The sequence below is a fragment of the Catharus ustulatus genome, chromosome 5 (genome assembly GCF_009819885.2).
Source record: "Catharus ustulatus isolate bCatUst1 chromosome 5, bCatUst1.pri.v2, whole genome shotgun sequence".
NCBI lineage: Eukaryota > Metazoa > Chordata > Aves > Passeriformes > Turdidae > Catharus > Catharus ustulatus.
The window spans coordinates 25,892,485-25,909,897 of NC_046225.1; the positions used below are offsets into that span (position 1 = coordinate 25,892,485).

General features: G+C 40.8%; 1 protein-coding gene across 1 annotated transcript in view; it reads left to right on the forward strand.

Moving 5' to 3' along the window:
- Positions 1–17,413, forward strand: part of LOC116996429 (glutamyl aminopeptidase) — a 69,388-nt gene that overhangs the window by 16,760 nt on the left and 35,215 nt on the right. The window contains exons 6-14 of the mRNA XM_033060033.1: positions 324–437; positions 4,268–4,402; positions 9,167–9,232; positions 10,601–10,666; positions 12,862–13,013; positions 14,047–14,126; positions 15,764–15,891; positions 16,010–16,065; positions 16,891–17,041. Of these exons, the coding sequence (XP_032915924.1) occupies positions 324–437; positions 4,268–4,402; positions 9,167–9,232; positions 10,601–10,666; positions 12,862–13,013; positions 14,047–14,126; positions 15,764–15,891; positions 16,010–16,065; positions 16,891–17,041 (948 nt within the window). The remainder of the gene's footprint in view (positions 1–323; positions 438–4,267; positions 4,403–9,166; positions 9,233–10,600; positions 10,667–12,861; positions 13,014–14,046; positions 14,127–15,763; positions 15,892–16,009; positions 16,066–16,890; positions 17,042–17,413) is intronic.

Genomic DNA, 17,413 nt, shown 5'->3' on the forward strand with positions numbered 1-17,413 from the left:
TTATGTGTGCAGATGTCTCTTTTGGGCAGGCAAACAGGGACAGTTATACACTGTGGAGGCTGTCTGAAAACATCCATGAAAGCAGAAATCATCAAACTAAAAATATTTTCAGTGGCACATGAATCATTAGCAATCTCCCGAGTAATATGTAATTTTATAATAAAAGTGAAGGCAAAGCCTTCATTCCTATTAAAACCCCAGAATTATGATAATTTTCATCTGGCAGCAGGAAAAAAGTAAGCAAGTGAATGTTCTATATGCAGATGTGAGATACTGAAACGTATATGCACTATTTATCTAAACCCGCATCTTTATAATTGTAGTGGTTTGGAAATATTGTAACCATGGACTGGTGGGATGACTTGTGGTTAAATGAAGGATTTGCCAGTTATTTTGAGTTCCTGGGAACAAATGCATCAGAACCAGAGTGGAAAATGGTAATTATTTCTGCCTTGTGGAGTTTTGGTGGGGCTGGGAGGAACATTTTGGAAGGGAGTAAAATTTAGACAAGAATGACAAAGATTTAAAGTATATTTATAGAAAACTAACATAGTGTGGTGCAATATAAAGAAAAAGTTGGTTTGTGTTTTCCACCTACCTATGTTATGGTCTGAAACTCATCAAAGTAAACTTAGTTTTAGTTTGCAGAGAAGAGTACCGTAATTTCACAACTATAAGGCGCACCTTTTTGACTAAAATTTTGGTCCAAACCCGGAAGTGCACCTCATATCCTGGAACCCCTTATATATGGACAAAGTTTGGAAATTTGCCAACCCGGAAGTGCAAGCTGCGAGCCAAGCCACAAGGGGGGGCAGCCCCACGGTAGTGCCGAGCCGCAGCTGCACCGTGGGAACACCAAGCCGCGAGCCGCGGCCACCCCAAGCCAGCCCGGAAGTGCGAGCTGCAAGCCGTGGCCATGCCATGGCAGGCCAGAGCTGCCCCGAGCCGCGAGCCACAGCAGCCCCGAGCCATGAGCCAAGCCACGCCGCGCCAGCTGGCACCAGAGGTGGGCAGGAGTGCCGGGGCCCGTGCACGGGTAGGACACCTGGGGCTGCGTTTAAAGGCTACGCCAATCTGTGAAAAATGTTTGCAAATTGAGCCAAGCCAGTAAACCCCGCGATTGCACGACTCCGTTACTAATTGGTTACCTTCTTGCGCATGGATCCTTGCTGCAAAAAAAAGTGCGCCTTATAGTGTGGTGCACCTTATATATAGATAAAGTTTGGAAATTTGCCGACACCCGGAAGTGTGCCTTATACTCCAGTGCGCCTTATACTCGTGAAATTACTGTAATTCTTTTTTAACAAGTGAGTGAAGTGTTTGGTTATAATGGCAAATAACACCTAGGTGGGTTCTGGACAGAAGAGCCTTAAGAGTTTTGCAGGGTGGCTTAAAGGTCTAACTCTGAAAGATGGAGACTCTCCTGTATTTATTTAGTTGGGCGGTACTCTCTCCATGGGATTTAGGATCATTTTCTGATCTGGTAAGGGTTGGGAACCTGGGCCTGCCTGCACAGCATGGGCTATTATCAAGGAAAATAGTGGATATCCATTCAGCTTCTGCCAGCATTGTAAGTGTCATTTCAAATGCTCCAACTCAGACAATCTCTATTCTGTGCAGTGCAAAAATAGGAAGTGACAGTGGACAGCAGAAGTGCTAACCGTGCCAACTCCAGATGCCTTAAGAGCATTGCAAAGAAGTTAGCCTTAAATATGCATTAAATTCTGAATAAAGGAAGTTTTCTTGCTCCTTCCTTCCTCCCCTCCCACATAGATGTGATGGCACATCCATGCATGTTTTCCCCAACTGTCCAGTTGTAATGAGCTTCTGGATGCTTAGACATACACAACGTATGCCAGTGGAAGGGAGCAGAGTAGATTTTGTATGGGCTGAGCCTGTTGAAATCTACTATCTTCTGACCTAGTGACTTTAGAAGCAGGCAGTGCCTACTTGCTACTTTCCCTCCCTCTCTCCCTGCAGAGAGGCTAAGAACAAAATCATTCCCTGGGTCAGTTTTACACTCAAAAGTAGAAGATTTGGGATCCTAACTATGTAAGAAAAATTCTCATTACTGAGTTTAAATTTTAAAGACCTTTTTTCATCTAGATACTATGTTCATCTACGATCTATGACATTTCAATGTCATTCTAGTGAATATCACAGAGGAAAGCTAAATTGAATTTTAGTCTTTTTTGGTCAGTATTGGTTAGGAAATAAGGGGATTTTTACTGCTGGCTACTTAATCTTTTATAAAAAATTCAGATGAATTTAAAAAAACATTATAACCCTTGGAATGGGGAACCCTGCCTCCTTCTTCTCTCCCTCCCTTCCTACCCAGCTCCTTTTGCAAGAGGAGATCATAATGCTTTGTAAATATTGTCACACTTCTGAAATTGGTAACACAGGTTACCCTTTTTGCCAGCTGGGGGCAAGGGAGGGTGTGATGGGTGTGTCTGTGTTATGATACACACAGGAAAACAGATCTGCAAAAGGTCATTTATTGTAGTTAAGGAGAAATTATGTCCTTCCCCTCTCCAATGTAAAGCAAGAGTTTACAACTCCTTCTTTAGAGGGCATGAAATTTCATTCTGTTTCAGATGGCTGTCTGGGTTTGAAAGACAGGTGTCTGCTAAGACAAGCAGGCCTCTTTTTGAAATGGAAAATGTAAGACCCCTCCCTTCAAATTATTATAATTTTGAAATTAAGGGGCTCTCAGGCAAAGATATGGGAATAGTTCTTTACTAGGAAAAATTAAAATAGAAAAACAGCATTACAAAAAAACAAACCCCAAACACTGACAGAGTAACAATACAACCTGACACCCCATCAGTACGAGTGTTGCTGGCAGTCTGATTAAATGGTGGCTACAGTCCTCCTGGAGTGACAGATGTGGTTCAGTTGAAGCAATAGGCCTGTAGAAGGGTGCAGTTTTCCTCTGAAGGTCCAGTGATGAGTGGAAAGGTCCAGTTTTCCTCTGGAATTCAGTGGAAAAGGCTGCCTTTGTGTTCCAAGTCTCAGTTTTTATTTAGGTAGGCAATGCTTGAATCCTCCCCTTGGCTGAAGCATCTCCCAATGGGATGATGTAATTTTATCATTTATACAGTAGAACTCAATGGCCCATTAACAGAAGATATCTCACTGGAGGAAGGATGGGTTGTGGAAAAGATAAAGATGACTGTCCCACCTGGTTTCAACAGGTGGTGATAAAATAGGTACTTTTGATCACATCCTGTATTGCATCCTAAGACAATGGCCTAGAGAAGTTGAAGTTCAAGCTACGGTAATTTCACGATTATAAGCCGCACTGAGTATAAGCTGCACTTCTGGGTGCCAGCAACTTTTCATTCTTTGTCCATACATAAGCTGCACCTGATTATAAGCCGCATGTTACAATACAGAGTGTGATAAAAGGTGTCTATTCTGTCACCATCTGTTGAGGGTGGGGGCAGTGATCCTTATCTCAATGGCAGATACTCTGCTAATGGGCCATCCATTGAAACCAGGCAGGGCATTGTTCTTTATTTTTTCACAACCCGTCCTTCCTACAGCAAGTCATTTTCTGCTAATGGCCCATTGAGTCCCACTGTGGGACTGATAAAATTACTTCATCCCATTGGAAGTTGTTCCAGTCAGGGGGAAGAACCCGACATTTCTTACCAAAATAAAAACAGGGGTTTTGGAACACTAAGGGAGCCCCTTTCTCCACTGGACTCCAGAGGAAAACCAGACTTCTCCACATCACCACTGGACCTCCAGAGGGAAACTGCACCTTCTACAGGACCACTGCTTCAACTGAATCACATCTGTCACTGCAGGATAACTGCAACCACCATTTAATTGAACTGCTACCAACACCCCGTGTCAGGTTGCACTCTGACTTTGTCAGGGTTTGGAGTTTGTTTGTTTGTAGTACTGTATTTCTATTTTAATTCCCTTAGAAAAGAACTGTTATTCCTAATTCCCATATTTTTGCCTGCAACCCCCTTGATTTCAAAATTACAATAATTTGGAGGGAGGGGGTTTACATTCTCCATTTCAAAAGGAAGCTCCTGCCTTTCTTAGCAGACACTTGTCCTCCAAACTAAAACAGCAACTTTTTGTTCTTTGTCCATATATAAGCCGCACCTGAATGTAAGCCGCACTTTGGGTTTGGATCAAAATTTTAGTCAAAATGGTGCGGCTTATAATTGTGAAATTACTGTACTTATTTGTGAAGTAGGCATATACTCCTGCCCTTGTTTCTATTCTGATGTCTTCTCTTTCTCAGCTTGAACAGGTTTTAATTGAAGATGTTCTTCCTGTACTGAAGGATGACTCTTTGCTTTCTTCCCACCCAATTGTAGTCGATGTGTCATCTCCAGCTGAAATCACCTCTGTGTTTGATGGGATATCCTACAGTAAGGTAGGACTGTTGTGACTTTGGATGCAAAGGAAGTGCCAACTTTGGAGAGGAGATAAATGTCAGGACTCCTAATTCACTTGGGCTGAGTCAAAGCAGATCTTTGTTCTGGGTCTTTGTTCTGCTGTCAGTGATGATGAAGTTAAAACCAGCTATGAGAGGAGCAGTGCAGCCAGAGCCTCTTCAGCCACTGTACACCATGCAGGCGTGCTCACAGCATGCAGTGATGCAGGCAAAACACATTGTCACCAACCTCTGCTACTAGAGTGTTTGGTTTAAAATGAAACTAAAGCAGGTACTAATCACATTCCCTTCCCATCACCTCATGCTGATGCAGCCCAGTTACATCAAGTCTCATAATCTAACACAAGGGCAGAGGAAGCAAGGGCAAATGTCCAGGTATCCTTTCTGTCACTTCTCCATTCACACTTGCAGGCCAGTATAACATCTTTTTTGAGGAAGCAAGGCAGGAAACCAAGCAGTGAAAACAGGAAAGTGACTTTTTATCTTAAGTTGCTCACAATATCCCAGCCACCCAAAAAACCTTAGAAAAGATGTGTTACACCAGCTTTTACTGGTATTGGCCGACATTGGGAGATAAGTTAGCTCCACATTTCACTGAAAGTTATGGAGCTCAGGAGTTCATTGGAGTACAGTAGTCTGTAGCCTCGTAGTTGGTAGCAGATACTCCACTAAGTATTAGACAAGATTTTTGCTCATCCCATCCCAATCAGTGGCAGTGAGGACCTGTGCCTATAAAGACTCCCTAAGGATCTAGCTGGAAGAATACCTTGGGTCTGCCTGAGCAGAGAGACACTGGAATGCTGGGGTCATCCAACCACTGTTGTGACCAGGGCACACAAGGCCTTTGGGGAGATCATGGCCTCTGGTAGTACTTGCCGTATGGGGCGGCAGCCCGCAGCTCAGCACTTGTGGGAAAGTGCTGTGAGGTCAAGAGCGTGAGGAACACCAACAGCCATGCTGAGGATCATCAGTTTGAAGACCCAGCCCCAGGAGCTGAGGCCAGCTCATCTCCCTCCATATTGGATGTAGCAACTCTGTCCTTAGACAAGCTTTAGACATGGAACAATGCAGGTGTCTCCCTGTATCTAACCAGGGAGTCTCTTGACTCAAGGGCCCCAACAACACCGTTCCCTCCAGTTATCTTCTGCAGTGCATCAAGAGACAAGCCCAAAGAAGCACATGAGAAAACACCCCTGTCACACTTCTCCTCAACCAGCCATCTTCAATGCTGCTTCTGAACCTGATACATCATATTTTTGTTGTATGACTCTGTCAGTGTTCCCTATCTGATGTCATAACATGCTCCCATTGAACACACAAAATCCACTGTTATTAAATACTGCTTGTTCCTTTCCCTCCAAGCTCCCATTATCAGCAAAACATAAAGTATATATTGCATTGATTTTAGCTTTAGCTGTGCTACAGTCTGAATTGTAGATACTACTTTTATTAGCTAGACTTGATCCATCCATTTCCATCAGTTTTCTGTTTTCAATTGTTAAATCCTTTATCCAACAATACAACCAGTATTTATTGCATCATAAATGCCTCACAGTCAAATCTTAAACCATGTAAAAACCTGCATTGTGTAACACTGTTTTTAAATCAAACTAACAAAAGGCACGAAATATACTGAGCTAAATCAAATACTCTGGATCAAAATGTATTTTAGTGGTGAGTTAAGCAAGAGAATACTTTTGCAGGGTATGTAAAAACAATGGAGGAAAAAAAATCCTTGCTTTTACTCATCTCTTTGTGCCTCGGTAATTGTTACATGAACTTATTTTTTAAGCAAAAACACTTGAGGACTTGTGCATTGTTTGGGAACAGTTTGCTTGGGATATAATTTGGCTTGGGCTATAATTTGGCTTGAAAGAAAAAGTCTTTGCTTAGATTTAGCTCAAATTACTGTTGGTATTTATATATAAATGTGTGACAAAATTACAGTAATTTCACGATTACAAGCCGCACCATTTTGACTAAAATTTTGCTCCCAAACCGGAAGTGCGGCATACATTCAGGAGCAGCTTATATATGAACAAATTTTGGAAATTTCCCAACCCAGAAGTCCGAGCCAGCAGTGGCCCCAGGCGCCAGGGCAGTGGTGGCGCAGCGGCAGCGCTGCCCGGACCAGGGGGTCGCAGTGGCAGTGCTGCCCAGACCCGGGGGGTGCAGCAGTGGCACTCGCCAGGCAAGCCCCTCTCCCTCCTCCCGGCGGCAATGGCCGGGCATGCCCCTCTCCTGCTTCCCAGCGGCATTGGCCGGGGACTACCCTCTCCCTCCTCCTGGCAGCACTGGCCGGGCAAGCCCCTCTCTCTCCTCCCAGCGGCAGCAGTCAGGGACACCCCTCTCCCTCCTCCCAGTGGCACCGGCCAGGGACGCCCCTCTCCCTCCTCCCAGCAACACCGACCGGACACGCCGCTCCCCTGCCTCCCGGCAGCAGTAGCGAGCTGGGCTGGGGCCACTCCCTGGCAGCCACCCTGAGCAGGGCTGAGCCAGTAAACCCCGCCATCCCGCTGATTCTGTTACTATTTGGCACTTTGTTGCACGCAGGTCCTCCCTGCGAACGACAGAGCGGCTTATATTTGGGTGCAGCTTGTGTATGGACAAAGAACAAAATGTTTGCCAACACCCAGAGATGCGGCTTATACTCAGTGCAGCTTGTAATTGTGAAATTACTGTAACTTGTTTCTTTTTGGCTTTATTTTGGCTTGTCTTTTGCATTCTTCTTTTAAAAACAATCTTCTCATGATAATGTTCATCGCTAAACAAATAAAGCCTAATTTGGAATGCTCTCTGTTAGTCTTGCCAGAATAACCAGAGATCTTATCCAATCCTAAGACCCTAATGAATTGCCTAAGGGAATGGAGTCATTGCAGCATATTCTGTATGAAATCCTCTAACTGCTCTGTGATTGGTAGGGTGTTATATGTCTAGGAAAGCTCTACTAGAGTAGAGCTGATGCGTAAACAATTATTATACAAAATTGTTATAATCTGTTTTTTAAAAGTGTTTGCATCTCATCTCTTTCCCAGTTTAATCCTCTCTCTTATTTTGAAAGATTTTATAAAAGCAACACTGATGTTTTTTGTCTTAAATAAGTTCTGTTAGAAATTTTCTCTTGGATCCCCACATTTTTAGAACTTCCCAGCTACAGAAGTTTAGGATTTATCTTCCACATTTCTGCCACAAACATGATAAGATTTATCATGTACTTGGCAATTACTATGAAATTGTGTGAGTGTTGACAAAAAACTCCCCCCAATGTCTCCATCAGAGAACACCAGCTAGTCAAATTTAGGTCACTTTCCTGACCCTACCCAAATCGTTGTAAGAAAGAAAAGTAATTAAAATACTGGCATTCTTATAATCAGTGATTTTTGTTAGGATAAGTTTTTCTCAAACACACTATCATGGACTACAAAGGAATGACAAGAGAGGGGGGAAGAGACAGAACAATAATAGTAGAAGGACTAACTATATATTACAATTTAAAGCAAAAGAAGTCTCCACTGTTACCAAATGTATGTGTAAGTGTGTATTTCTACTTTGGCTTTTAATATAAATGGGAGGGGACGGTTTATGAGATGTGATATCAGATAAGAAGTGGCTGAGAGTCAAAACTGAGGAACTGAGGTTCCCTGGTGCACACTCATGGCCTTATGATCACCACTGATCGTTAAACAGCCTTATGATTACCACTAATGAACATCCATCCTAAATGTCACTGAATTGGTTTTGAACATATCCCATGGCAAACACATCAGATTTCTATATCAGAAAAGAATCATCTGCTGACCACTTTGACTCCCCAACAATAGCCTGGAAAGCAGTTTGAGACATATCTGTTCAAACAGTCCCTCTGCCATGACTCATCTAGTCATTATTCTCACACACATAAATAGAGGAAACAGGATTTACTGAGAATCCAGAGAATATTTTTGTTTTCATGGGGCAACCGGATTTTTAAACCATTCATAGCATTAGGCTCTCAATTGCTCCTTGATTTACCTCAGAAAATGAAAACATGCTAATCCTAGAATTGTATTTTGCATCTTAGATTGAGTTTGCACTCCTTTTTTTTGTGTACACTCTGTTCTTTGTTCTACATGGCTCTTCTATTTCTCTCTCCTGTCTTCCTTTTGTTTCCTTCTTCTTTCAAAGACCTAATTATTTGTTTTTTTTCTGTGACGCCCAAGTTAATAACTTCTCTGATCCCAATTCTACCTTGCTTCAGAGGCCAGAGCTCTTACACTAGTCCTTAGCAAATCTCATTCCTTATCTTGAGATAGCATTCCCATCCTGTAAAGCCCCAGACTTGCAGCATTTTAAGAGTTCCCTTCCTGTTGTGTGTTCATCTGAAGTCACTTCCTCTCTCAGGCTGTTCCCCTGACAGGGTCCTCAGCTGTCCTCACCCGTATCCTGTTCAACACGAAACAGGGAGCCCTGCTCACACAAACTGGTAGAGTGGCAGGACAGTAACCTACAGCAGCAGGTCTCAAGAGCCGAACATAGAAACAAGTGTCTGTTCACAACTAAAGACTGATTGTCACATCTAAATTTACGCTCCACCAGGTAGGCACGCTATCCCACAAAGGAAATAAAAAAACCTCTTCCTTTGACTGATGGATGATTTCTATCTTTGCCTTATAAAATACTCATTCCCATGCTGCCTTTTAGATGAATGGAAACCAGTGTTAGAGTAGTGTGGATTGACCTTCTCCCCTTTCCCTTCATCCTCAGGGTGCATCGATCCTCAGAATGATTCAAGACTGGATCACACCAGAGCTCTTCCAAAAAGGCTGTCAGGTAAAGGTGGTGCCAAAGCCCACCAGAAGTACAGCCCAGCTTCATGTGACAGTAGCAAAGCCATTATTCAAAAAGTGAATATCAGAGATCCTGGTATTGGTAGCAAAAGTACTTAGTGCATTTCAGTACTGAGTGGATAACATGGAGGAGAAGAAGTTCCATGCTGCCACAAAAGCAGGAATGTGAACTGCATAAAGATTTGATAGCCACTGAGTGAGGACCTAAATTCCTGACAGTTTTTAATCGAAAAACCTCCTCTATCCAGCTGCTATCCTGTTGTCAACTGGGATCCCCTCATTTCACTGTAAAGTGTGTCTGCAGCTTCCTATGGCCAGGATCCTCCAACCCACATAAGGCTGCTATGTAGGGACACTCTTGGAGGCATGAGCTGCATCCATGCCCTGATGCAGGGACACCCAGCCCTAGAAAGTCAAGGTAATAGGGAGAAGAAAAGGGATGTATTGCACAGTTCATAGTCCTTTCTTGTGGAGGAAAAACGTGGTTCTACAAAATTATGGAATAACAAAATGGGAGAAAGGAGCTGGTGCAGAGAGAGAAAGGTTGTCTGTCCTTTATTCTGAACAGACATTAGCAACGAGTTACAGTGCAGACTTACTACATTTGTTCCTACTTCCCTCTCTCATGAAGAGCGCATTTATGGGCTACTACAAGATAGTTGTATTTTCCTGTACTTCCCCTTTCATATCAAAAGAGTTACCCAAGATGGGAAAATACAGTCACCTTGTGCCCAAGAGCTCGACCCTTCCCCTCTGCTCGGAGCCTTCAAGAGCACTAATGTAGGCAACTGTGGCCAACAGAAAAAAACAGCACCATCTACTGACTGAACATCACCAGGAGCAGGTGATAGGGTAGGAAAACACCCACCAAGCAGTCAGGAAAGACACAGGATGGGAAACTCTTTGCTGAACACCATTGTTCCTTGTAACAATCGTGATCAAAACTTCGAGGTGACTAGAATTTCCTACTTCCACTCTGAGTCCACAGGTAGTGAAATCTCATTAAATATATAAACAGCCTCTTAAATTAGTCAGAAATTTGCAACAGGGTATAGTGGTGTCAATTTAAACAAAATACAAAGAATTCTTCAAGTACAAATTTATTTCTTACTAACAAGTCACTCAGGAAAATGCTGACTTTTGGTGTTACGGGATGCATTGGACAGCAAAGGAACTACATCAGCTGGATACTGATCCATTCAATCTCCTACTCACAGTACTACCATCCATGTGTGCATACTCTGTGCAACTGAGAGGTACTCTCTGTATCCCTGTACAACTGAATATGTGTATTGTTTTCATAGGCAAAGAAGCACTTGTAGTATTTTCTCAGTCTTCCATCTCCTTCTAGGAGTATTTGAAGAAATACCGTTTCCAGAATGCCAAGACACAACAATTTTGGGAAGCTCTGGAAGAGGTATATTTTTTGCATCCACCCAAACCATTACTAATAAATGTTTAATATCTCACCCACTGATTTCAGTTTCTCAAACTTTTAACATTCTGTAGCTTCTCTGTCAATGAGAGATCACTAGCTAGGCAGCCTCCCAGTATATATATATATAAGTAATTTCATGATTATAAGCCACACCATTTTGACTAAAAGTTTGGTCTGAACCCAAAGTGCGGTTTATAATCAGGTGCGGCTTATATATGGACAAAGAACAAAAAGTTGCTGTTTTAGTTTGGAGGACAGGTGTCTGCTGAGAAAGGTAGGAGCTTCGTTTTGAAATGGAGAATGTAAACCCCCTCCCTCCAAATTATTATAATTTTGAAATCAAGGGGGTTGCAGGCAAAAATATGGGAATTAGGAATAACAGTTCTTTTCTAGGGAAATTAAAATAGAAATACAGTACTACAAACCCCAAACCCTGACAAAGTCAGAGTGCAACCTGACACCCCGTCAGGCAGGGTGTTGGTGGCAGTTTGATTAAATGGTGGTTGCAGTTCTCCTGCAGTGACAGATGTGATTCAGCTGAAGCAGTGGTCCTGTAGAAGGTGAAGTTTCCCTCCGGAGGTCCAGTGGTGATGTAGAGAAATCCGGTTTTCCTCTGTAGTCCAGTGGAGAAAGAGGCTCCCTTAGTGTTCCAAAACCTCTGTTTTTATCTTGGTAAGAAATGTTGGGCTCTTCCCCCTTGCTGGAGCATCTCCCAATGGGATGAAGTAATTTTATCAGTCCCACAGTGGGACTCAATGGGCCATTAGCAGAAAATGACTTGCTGTAGGAAGGACGGGTTGTGAAAAGATAAAGAACAATGCTCTGCTTGGTTTCAATGGATGGCCCATTAGCAGAGTATCTGCCACAGAGATAAGGATCACTGCCCCCACCTTCAACAGATGGTAATAGAATAGATACCTTCTATCACACCCTGTAACTTGCAGCTTATAATCAAGTGCGGCTTATGCATGGACAAAGAATAAAAAGTTGCTGACACCTGGAAGTGCGGCTTATACTCAGTGCAGCTTATAATCATGAAATTACTATATATATAATTTTTTTTTTTTTTTTTTTTTTAAATAAGGCTGTGGGAGTGGAATAAGAAAAACAAGAAAGGAGGCCTTGCTAACAAACAACCTGCTACTGAAACATTCCCCCTGCAACTCAAACTCATTTCATGTGTGAAAACACCTCTCATCCACCACATACATGCACCCAATACTGTCTCTTTTCTCTATCCAGATTCAGGTGTTTGAAAACTCTCAGTAGTATCAATTCCCAATCTTGGTGCTTATCTCCCTCTCTAGCTTCTGAGTCCCAGTTGGGTCATCATCTGTGCCACCATTTTCTGATCTTTCCTGTTCCTTGAGGCTGAAATTTTTTTTTCCATCTATCTCATTACCCCTCATTACACTTGAATACTGCCAGTTCTATCCTGATATTATTTCCTTTTCTTCCAACCATGTGGACATGCACACAGCCCAAATTGTGCTTTTTGCGTCTCTTTTCTTGTTCCGGTCTCCTCCTTGGTCCCAGACTTCTTCCTATTCAGCAGAACTTCCTACTTTCTCTCTCTATTGTTTTGCATCTTCACATCATCTACCTCATTTGGAGAAGGAAACACTAGAAGTGACCCTAGCTCACTTCCCTCACAGGGAGTATCCTGGGGAGGAAGTGACGGGTTTCTCCAGCTCTAGTTCCTGGGACAGATGTTCAGGGTTCACAGAATGCATCAAATTTTACATTGGTGCAGCTGCTGGTGGTTTATACTGGTTCTTCCTTCACACTAAAAACAGGACACACTGCGAGGAAGCTTCTGGCTTTAGAAGTCCCCCTGTGTTCTTTCTGTCCTGTTCAGTTTCTCTGTCAGAAAAAATGGAGAGATCTTAGAGCATGCAAGGGGCCTCAAAGGTTCCTCAGTATTTCTTGTCCATGTTACTGGCCAGTCTCCTGCCTATACATTTCTCATTTCTTCTGTGGGTGTTCAAATTTCCAAATAATTTCTTTCTTCAATGACAGGCACCATAAAGCAATTTAATGGAGGATTTTTTTCTTCTGAACATGCTCTTTCCTCTGTCTCTTTCTGCTCTTCTTTTCCTTAATACCAGAGATACTTTCCTTCCTCTTAGGACCGAATTTCCATTTTCACTGCAACCTTCTTCCATCATTCATAGGCAAGTAATAAACCTGTGAAGGAAGTAATGGACACATGGACTAGGCAGATGGGCTACCCTGTTTTGGAGATGGGAGATAATTCAGTATTCACACAGAAACGTTTTCTTTTGGATCCCAATGCAAATGCTTCTCATCCTCCTTCTGATCTTGGGTAAGTTCCTGCTGCAAATGGTGATTCAAACCAGGTAGAAACTAAGTAGAATGTACTTCATTAAGTGCATTTACAAAAAGAACTAAAAAAAAATCAAAGCAAAATATAAAACCCCAAATAAACAACAAAAAAAGAGAAACCAACCAAACAAAAGCCACAAATAAACAAACTAAAACCCAAAAACCAACATGGGTTTTCTCTTGAGAAACACAATATCTCTCTAAATTCCATCACAGTAAGCTCCAAAACAGAACTAGTAAAACTAGAAGTGTATAAATCTGTTAAGATATTTTGTTTAGGAGATACAAAACAATAAATCTTTTTTCCTGGAGGTAGGAGGAGATACCATAACCTTAATATTTTTTATTTTCTGTAAGTTAGTGACCATTTACTTAACTGCTGTCTCATGTCTGATTGGGACACAGTCCTGGTCACAGTCTTGGTCAGGTTGTGCCGTGGTTCCATTCCTGCCCAAATTTCTCGTCTTTGTGCTGGGCATGCCCTGGACTGAGGAATCTGCACCTACCCAATAAAGGTATACAAGGAACTGAGAAGCAAGAAGTAAGGTTGCATTTGCCACCCAGTGTTTTATAATGAAGGAATTAGAGTTGTCTTGAAGAAGAAAAATAGGCTGGAAAAGGCAAGAGGTCCCATTAACTCTATCACAGTGGTTGCTTAAACTCTTTCATTTTTTCAATCTGCAAAAAAACTTTTGTAATACTTAACTGTTTATTTCAAGTCAGCATTGCAAAGATTGATTAATGTCTGCACAAAGCTCTCAACACATCAACATTAACACTGACACCAGTTATTAACATACAATCATCTTTTACTAAATTAATTGCTTTGAATCCCGATAGAATATTGGCTGACATATTATTTGGTAAATGTATATGTTCATAAGCACAAGTCAGCTTCATTAAAAATGATGTAAGCACTAAAATAAACAAACAAAGAAAGACATATTGGAGGGGGGGGGTATCATTTGGCTTCAAATGTAATTTGATTTTTCTTTCTCATTAAATAATTTCAGTTATAAATGGAATATACCAGTCAAATGGAGGTTTGGTGATTCATCAGGTTATATTTTCTACAGTGCATCAAATTCTACAGGTAAACATCTTCTCTTTTAAGGATAATGAATGGATAAAACTTTTCAGTATCATTTACAAAAAAACAGAGCACAGAATGAACTTTTATGTTTTCCAGTTTTCAGATCTGGGAGGTAGCACACAGCTTGGTTGTACTGCAGTTATTAGTAATTTCAGTGATAAGATCACTATTTCCCCTTTACAAACGTTATGTCAATTTAGGTTCAATTTCAGTCTAGTGCTTAAGAATCTGTTTACTACAGTCCTATTCAAGGAAACATCTATGCGTACTCTTAATTATAATGTACTAAAATCAATTTGGCTTAGAAATGGCCATTGTCCAGTTCAAGAAATGAGGAGAAGTAGGAGGCTGATGAATACTTCTGTGGCGTGGGAAACTGGGAACTTGAGTTCAATTAAAGAAAAAGAACTACAGATCATTAACAACCTTTTCTAATGCTGATTTCAGAACTGAGAAAATTCCTACTTTTTATTATTATTGTTCTAGTGTGCAGTCAAATCTGAATTTCTTGTTCTACACCTCCAGTGGACAAAAATGTGGGGAAAAATTACTGACTTTCTTCAGATTTTAAATTATATCCCATTGAATTTCGGAAATATTACAAACAGCTAATATTTTCTTGTACTTGGTTGTTACTTATTTTAAATGCAATTTTTCTTTTGTTCTGGGGTTTTTTTTAACCTGGCTGATTTTAGTATCCATGCAAAAGCAAACAAAAAGTATCTTATGTCATGTACAAGTCAGAAGTTGACACAAAGGAATTTTCTTTCTCTGATTTCCACATGAGGGCTGCAAGAGGCTATTAACTTCACAAAGCCTGCAAAGTCTTGATTAGGTGCTTACTTGTACATCCACAAAATTTCTGTTTTGCAGGGCAAACAGCAACTTTAAGGAAAAATCTCTTTAGAAATACTTTGTATGTATCATCCAAACAGAAATGTGCTTTAACTACAGCCACCCTCAAACCACAGATTGAAGACGACTGTTTTCAATGAGAAATAGAAAAGTTTTTATAAGTAGTATCACCAACTGGACCAGGCCAAGCTTCTGAGAAAGGAACATTTTTCAAGTATTCATTTTAAACAAGAAAATCCTTAGGCAGGAGTACTTGCTTGAAGTCTCAGCTTTGTTTTTGTAAATCCTATATCAATTAGCTACAAAAATAGAATCAAAGAAGAGTACAGGAAAGAAAAGTTAGCTACTTGCAACAAACTGAAAAATTAAACTAATGGAGGATAAAATATGAGAACTTTAATAGTGTACATGAGGATGAAAAACATTTAAAAATATATATTTGCAAGAACTTCTTCTTTGCAATTTTTTGCTTCTTACAATTGCACTAAATCTCACCATCCTCACCCTACTCACAGTGATCTCCATTTCAAATTTAACAAACTAACTAGCCCAAGTAATTACCACAATTCATTGTTCTAAGACAAGTGCTGGCATTCATCAAAATCTGAAATAACTCATCTTTACTCAGGGCCATTTAGAAATAAATAAAGAAATAAATTAAATTAAGGGTTGTACCTTATTTTGATATCTTTTAAAACCAAATAATACTTCTGGAGTCAAGGAATCTCCAGTGAGTTCTACTTCATATAAGGTGCACTAACTGATCAATGTTTCTTTTGTAGGAATTACAATACCAGCTTCTCCTGATGCTTTTCTGAAGGTTAATCCAGACCACATTGGATTCTTTCGAGTGAATTATGATAGTCAAAACTGGGACAGGTTAAGCAGTCTTCTGCTCCAAGATCACAGAGTGAGTGTTGTAATGTCTAACCTGTCTGGTAGGTCTCTTATAAGAGGTCTGTAGAGGCTGGGGTTTTTTTGCGAATAATCTGTATATTCTTGATCCCTCTTTTCCTCTTTTCATACAGAATTTTACAACTGCTGATCGCGCAGGGATTTTGGATGATGCTTTTTCTTTAGCAAGGTAAAACAATTCTCTGCAGAGATTTCAATACAAGTTTTCACTTTCTGTTGCCTAATAATTAGAATTCACACAATCCAGGTGGTTGAAAGAAATTTTCTGACTTTGGTACAAGCTTTAATTCTTTGTTGCTTTATCTTGTCCTCCAAAAGGAGTGCATTAAAGTACATTTTTCAACTTGTATTATGAATGCAATCAAGAAAAATGCTCTCTTTCAGGACCATGGAAAGAAAAAAGCAGTCTTTAATCGCACAGGTCTTAGAAAGGGGTGTTTTCTCCATATAATTAACAATAATAGAAGCACTCCAGAAGACGTTAGGTATCTAGAAAAGTAGAGACATGCCTACAATACATAGCAAGGCATTGAGTAGCTACCACCTTGCTTAGTAGTTTGTTTAGAAACTTGATTGGAAACTTCTAGCTCTTGTGCCCAGCCATGCTGACACAGAAAAATTTTAGGTGATCTGTAACAGCCTCTAAGTCTAAGTCTTCTCAGCCTTTCAGGATGTCTCCAACCAGCAATTCCTTTATTTTTTGTGATATTAATGTAGTCAGTTAAGGGCTGCCCACTTCTATGCACACTGGGCTGCTGCACAATGCTAGCAGTCTTCTCACAACAGCACAGCTCCTACGGTTAGGCATTGATCAATGGTGATCCTTGGTTATCTCTTTGGAAAACACCTTCCAAGTTACATTCCAGACTACTTTCTTCCTCACAAATGTTACTATTTCAGGTCTTCTAAAGTAAACAGTAAATCTAACATCTTTGAAGAAGCAAGTGCTTGAAATTCATTAAAATAACAGAAGTTATGTTTTCTCCTTCCACAGACCTGGACTTGTGAATTACTCTGTTCCCCTGGGACTCACAAGATACCTAAGAAATGAAGCAGAGTATTTACCTTGGCATAGAGCTATATCAGCTGTAACTTACCTTGCAAACATGCTTGAAGATGATATAAATGTCTATCCCCTGTTTCAGGTGATGAAGCAAAATAAAAGCCAATCCATCTTGGGACCACTGAATCTGATAATTCAGAATCTCTAACAAGAATAATACTGAAGTTCAAGTGATTTTCAGTGTTGCTGAACTATTAACATTACTTTTCATTACTATTCTCTTAAAAAAACCCTCTCAACACTGCTTAGTAGTGGTACCTGAATGACCTGGATTCTGCGTTCAGGACCATGCACTTGGAGAAAAGAAATTATGCCTAATTATTTTTATTATCTGTCACCATAAGGCATGTTACAGATATTTATTAGTCAAGGCTGTCCTGCATTCAATAAAGAAGTATGTTTAGGGCAGCAAAATCTCAGACACTTGTCCTCAGCACAAAGGATGGCTGTATCT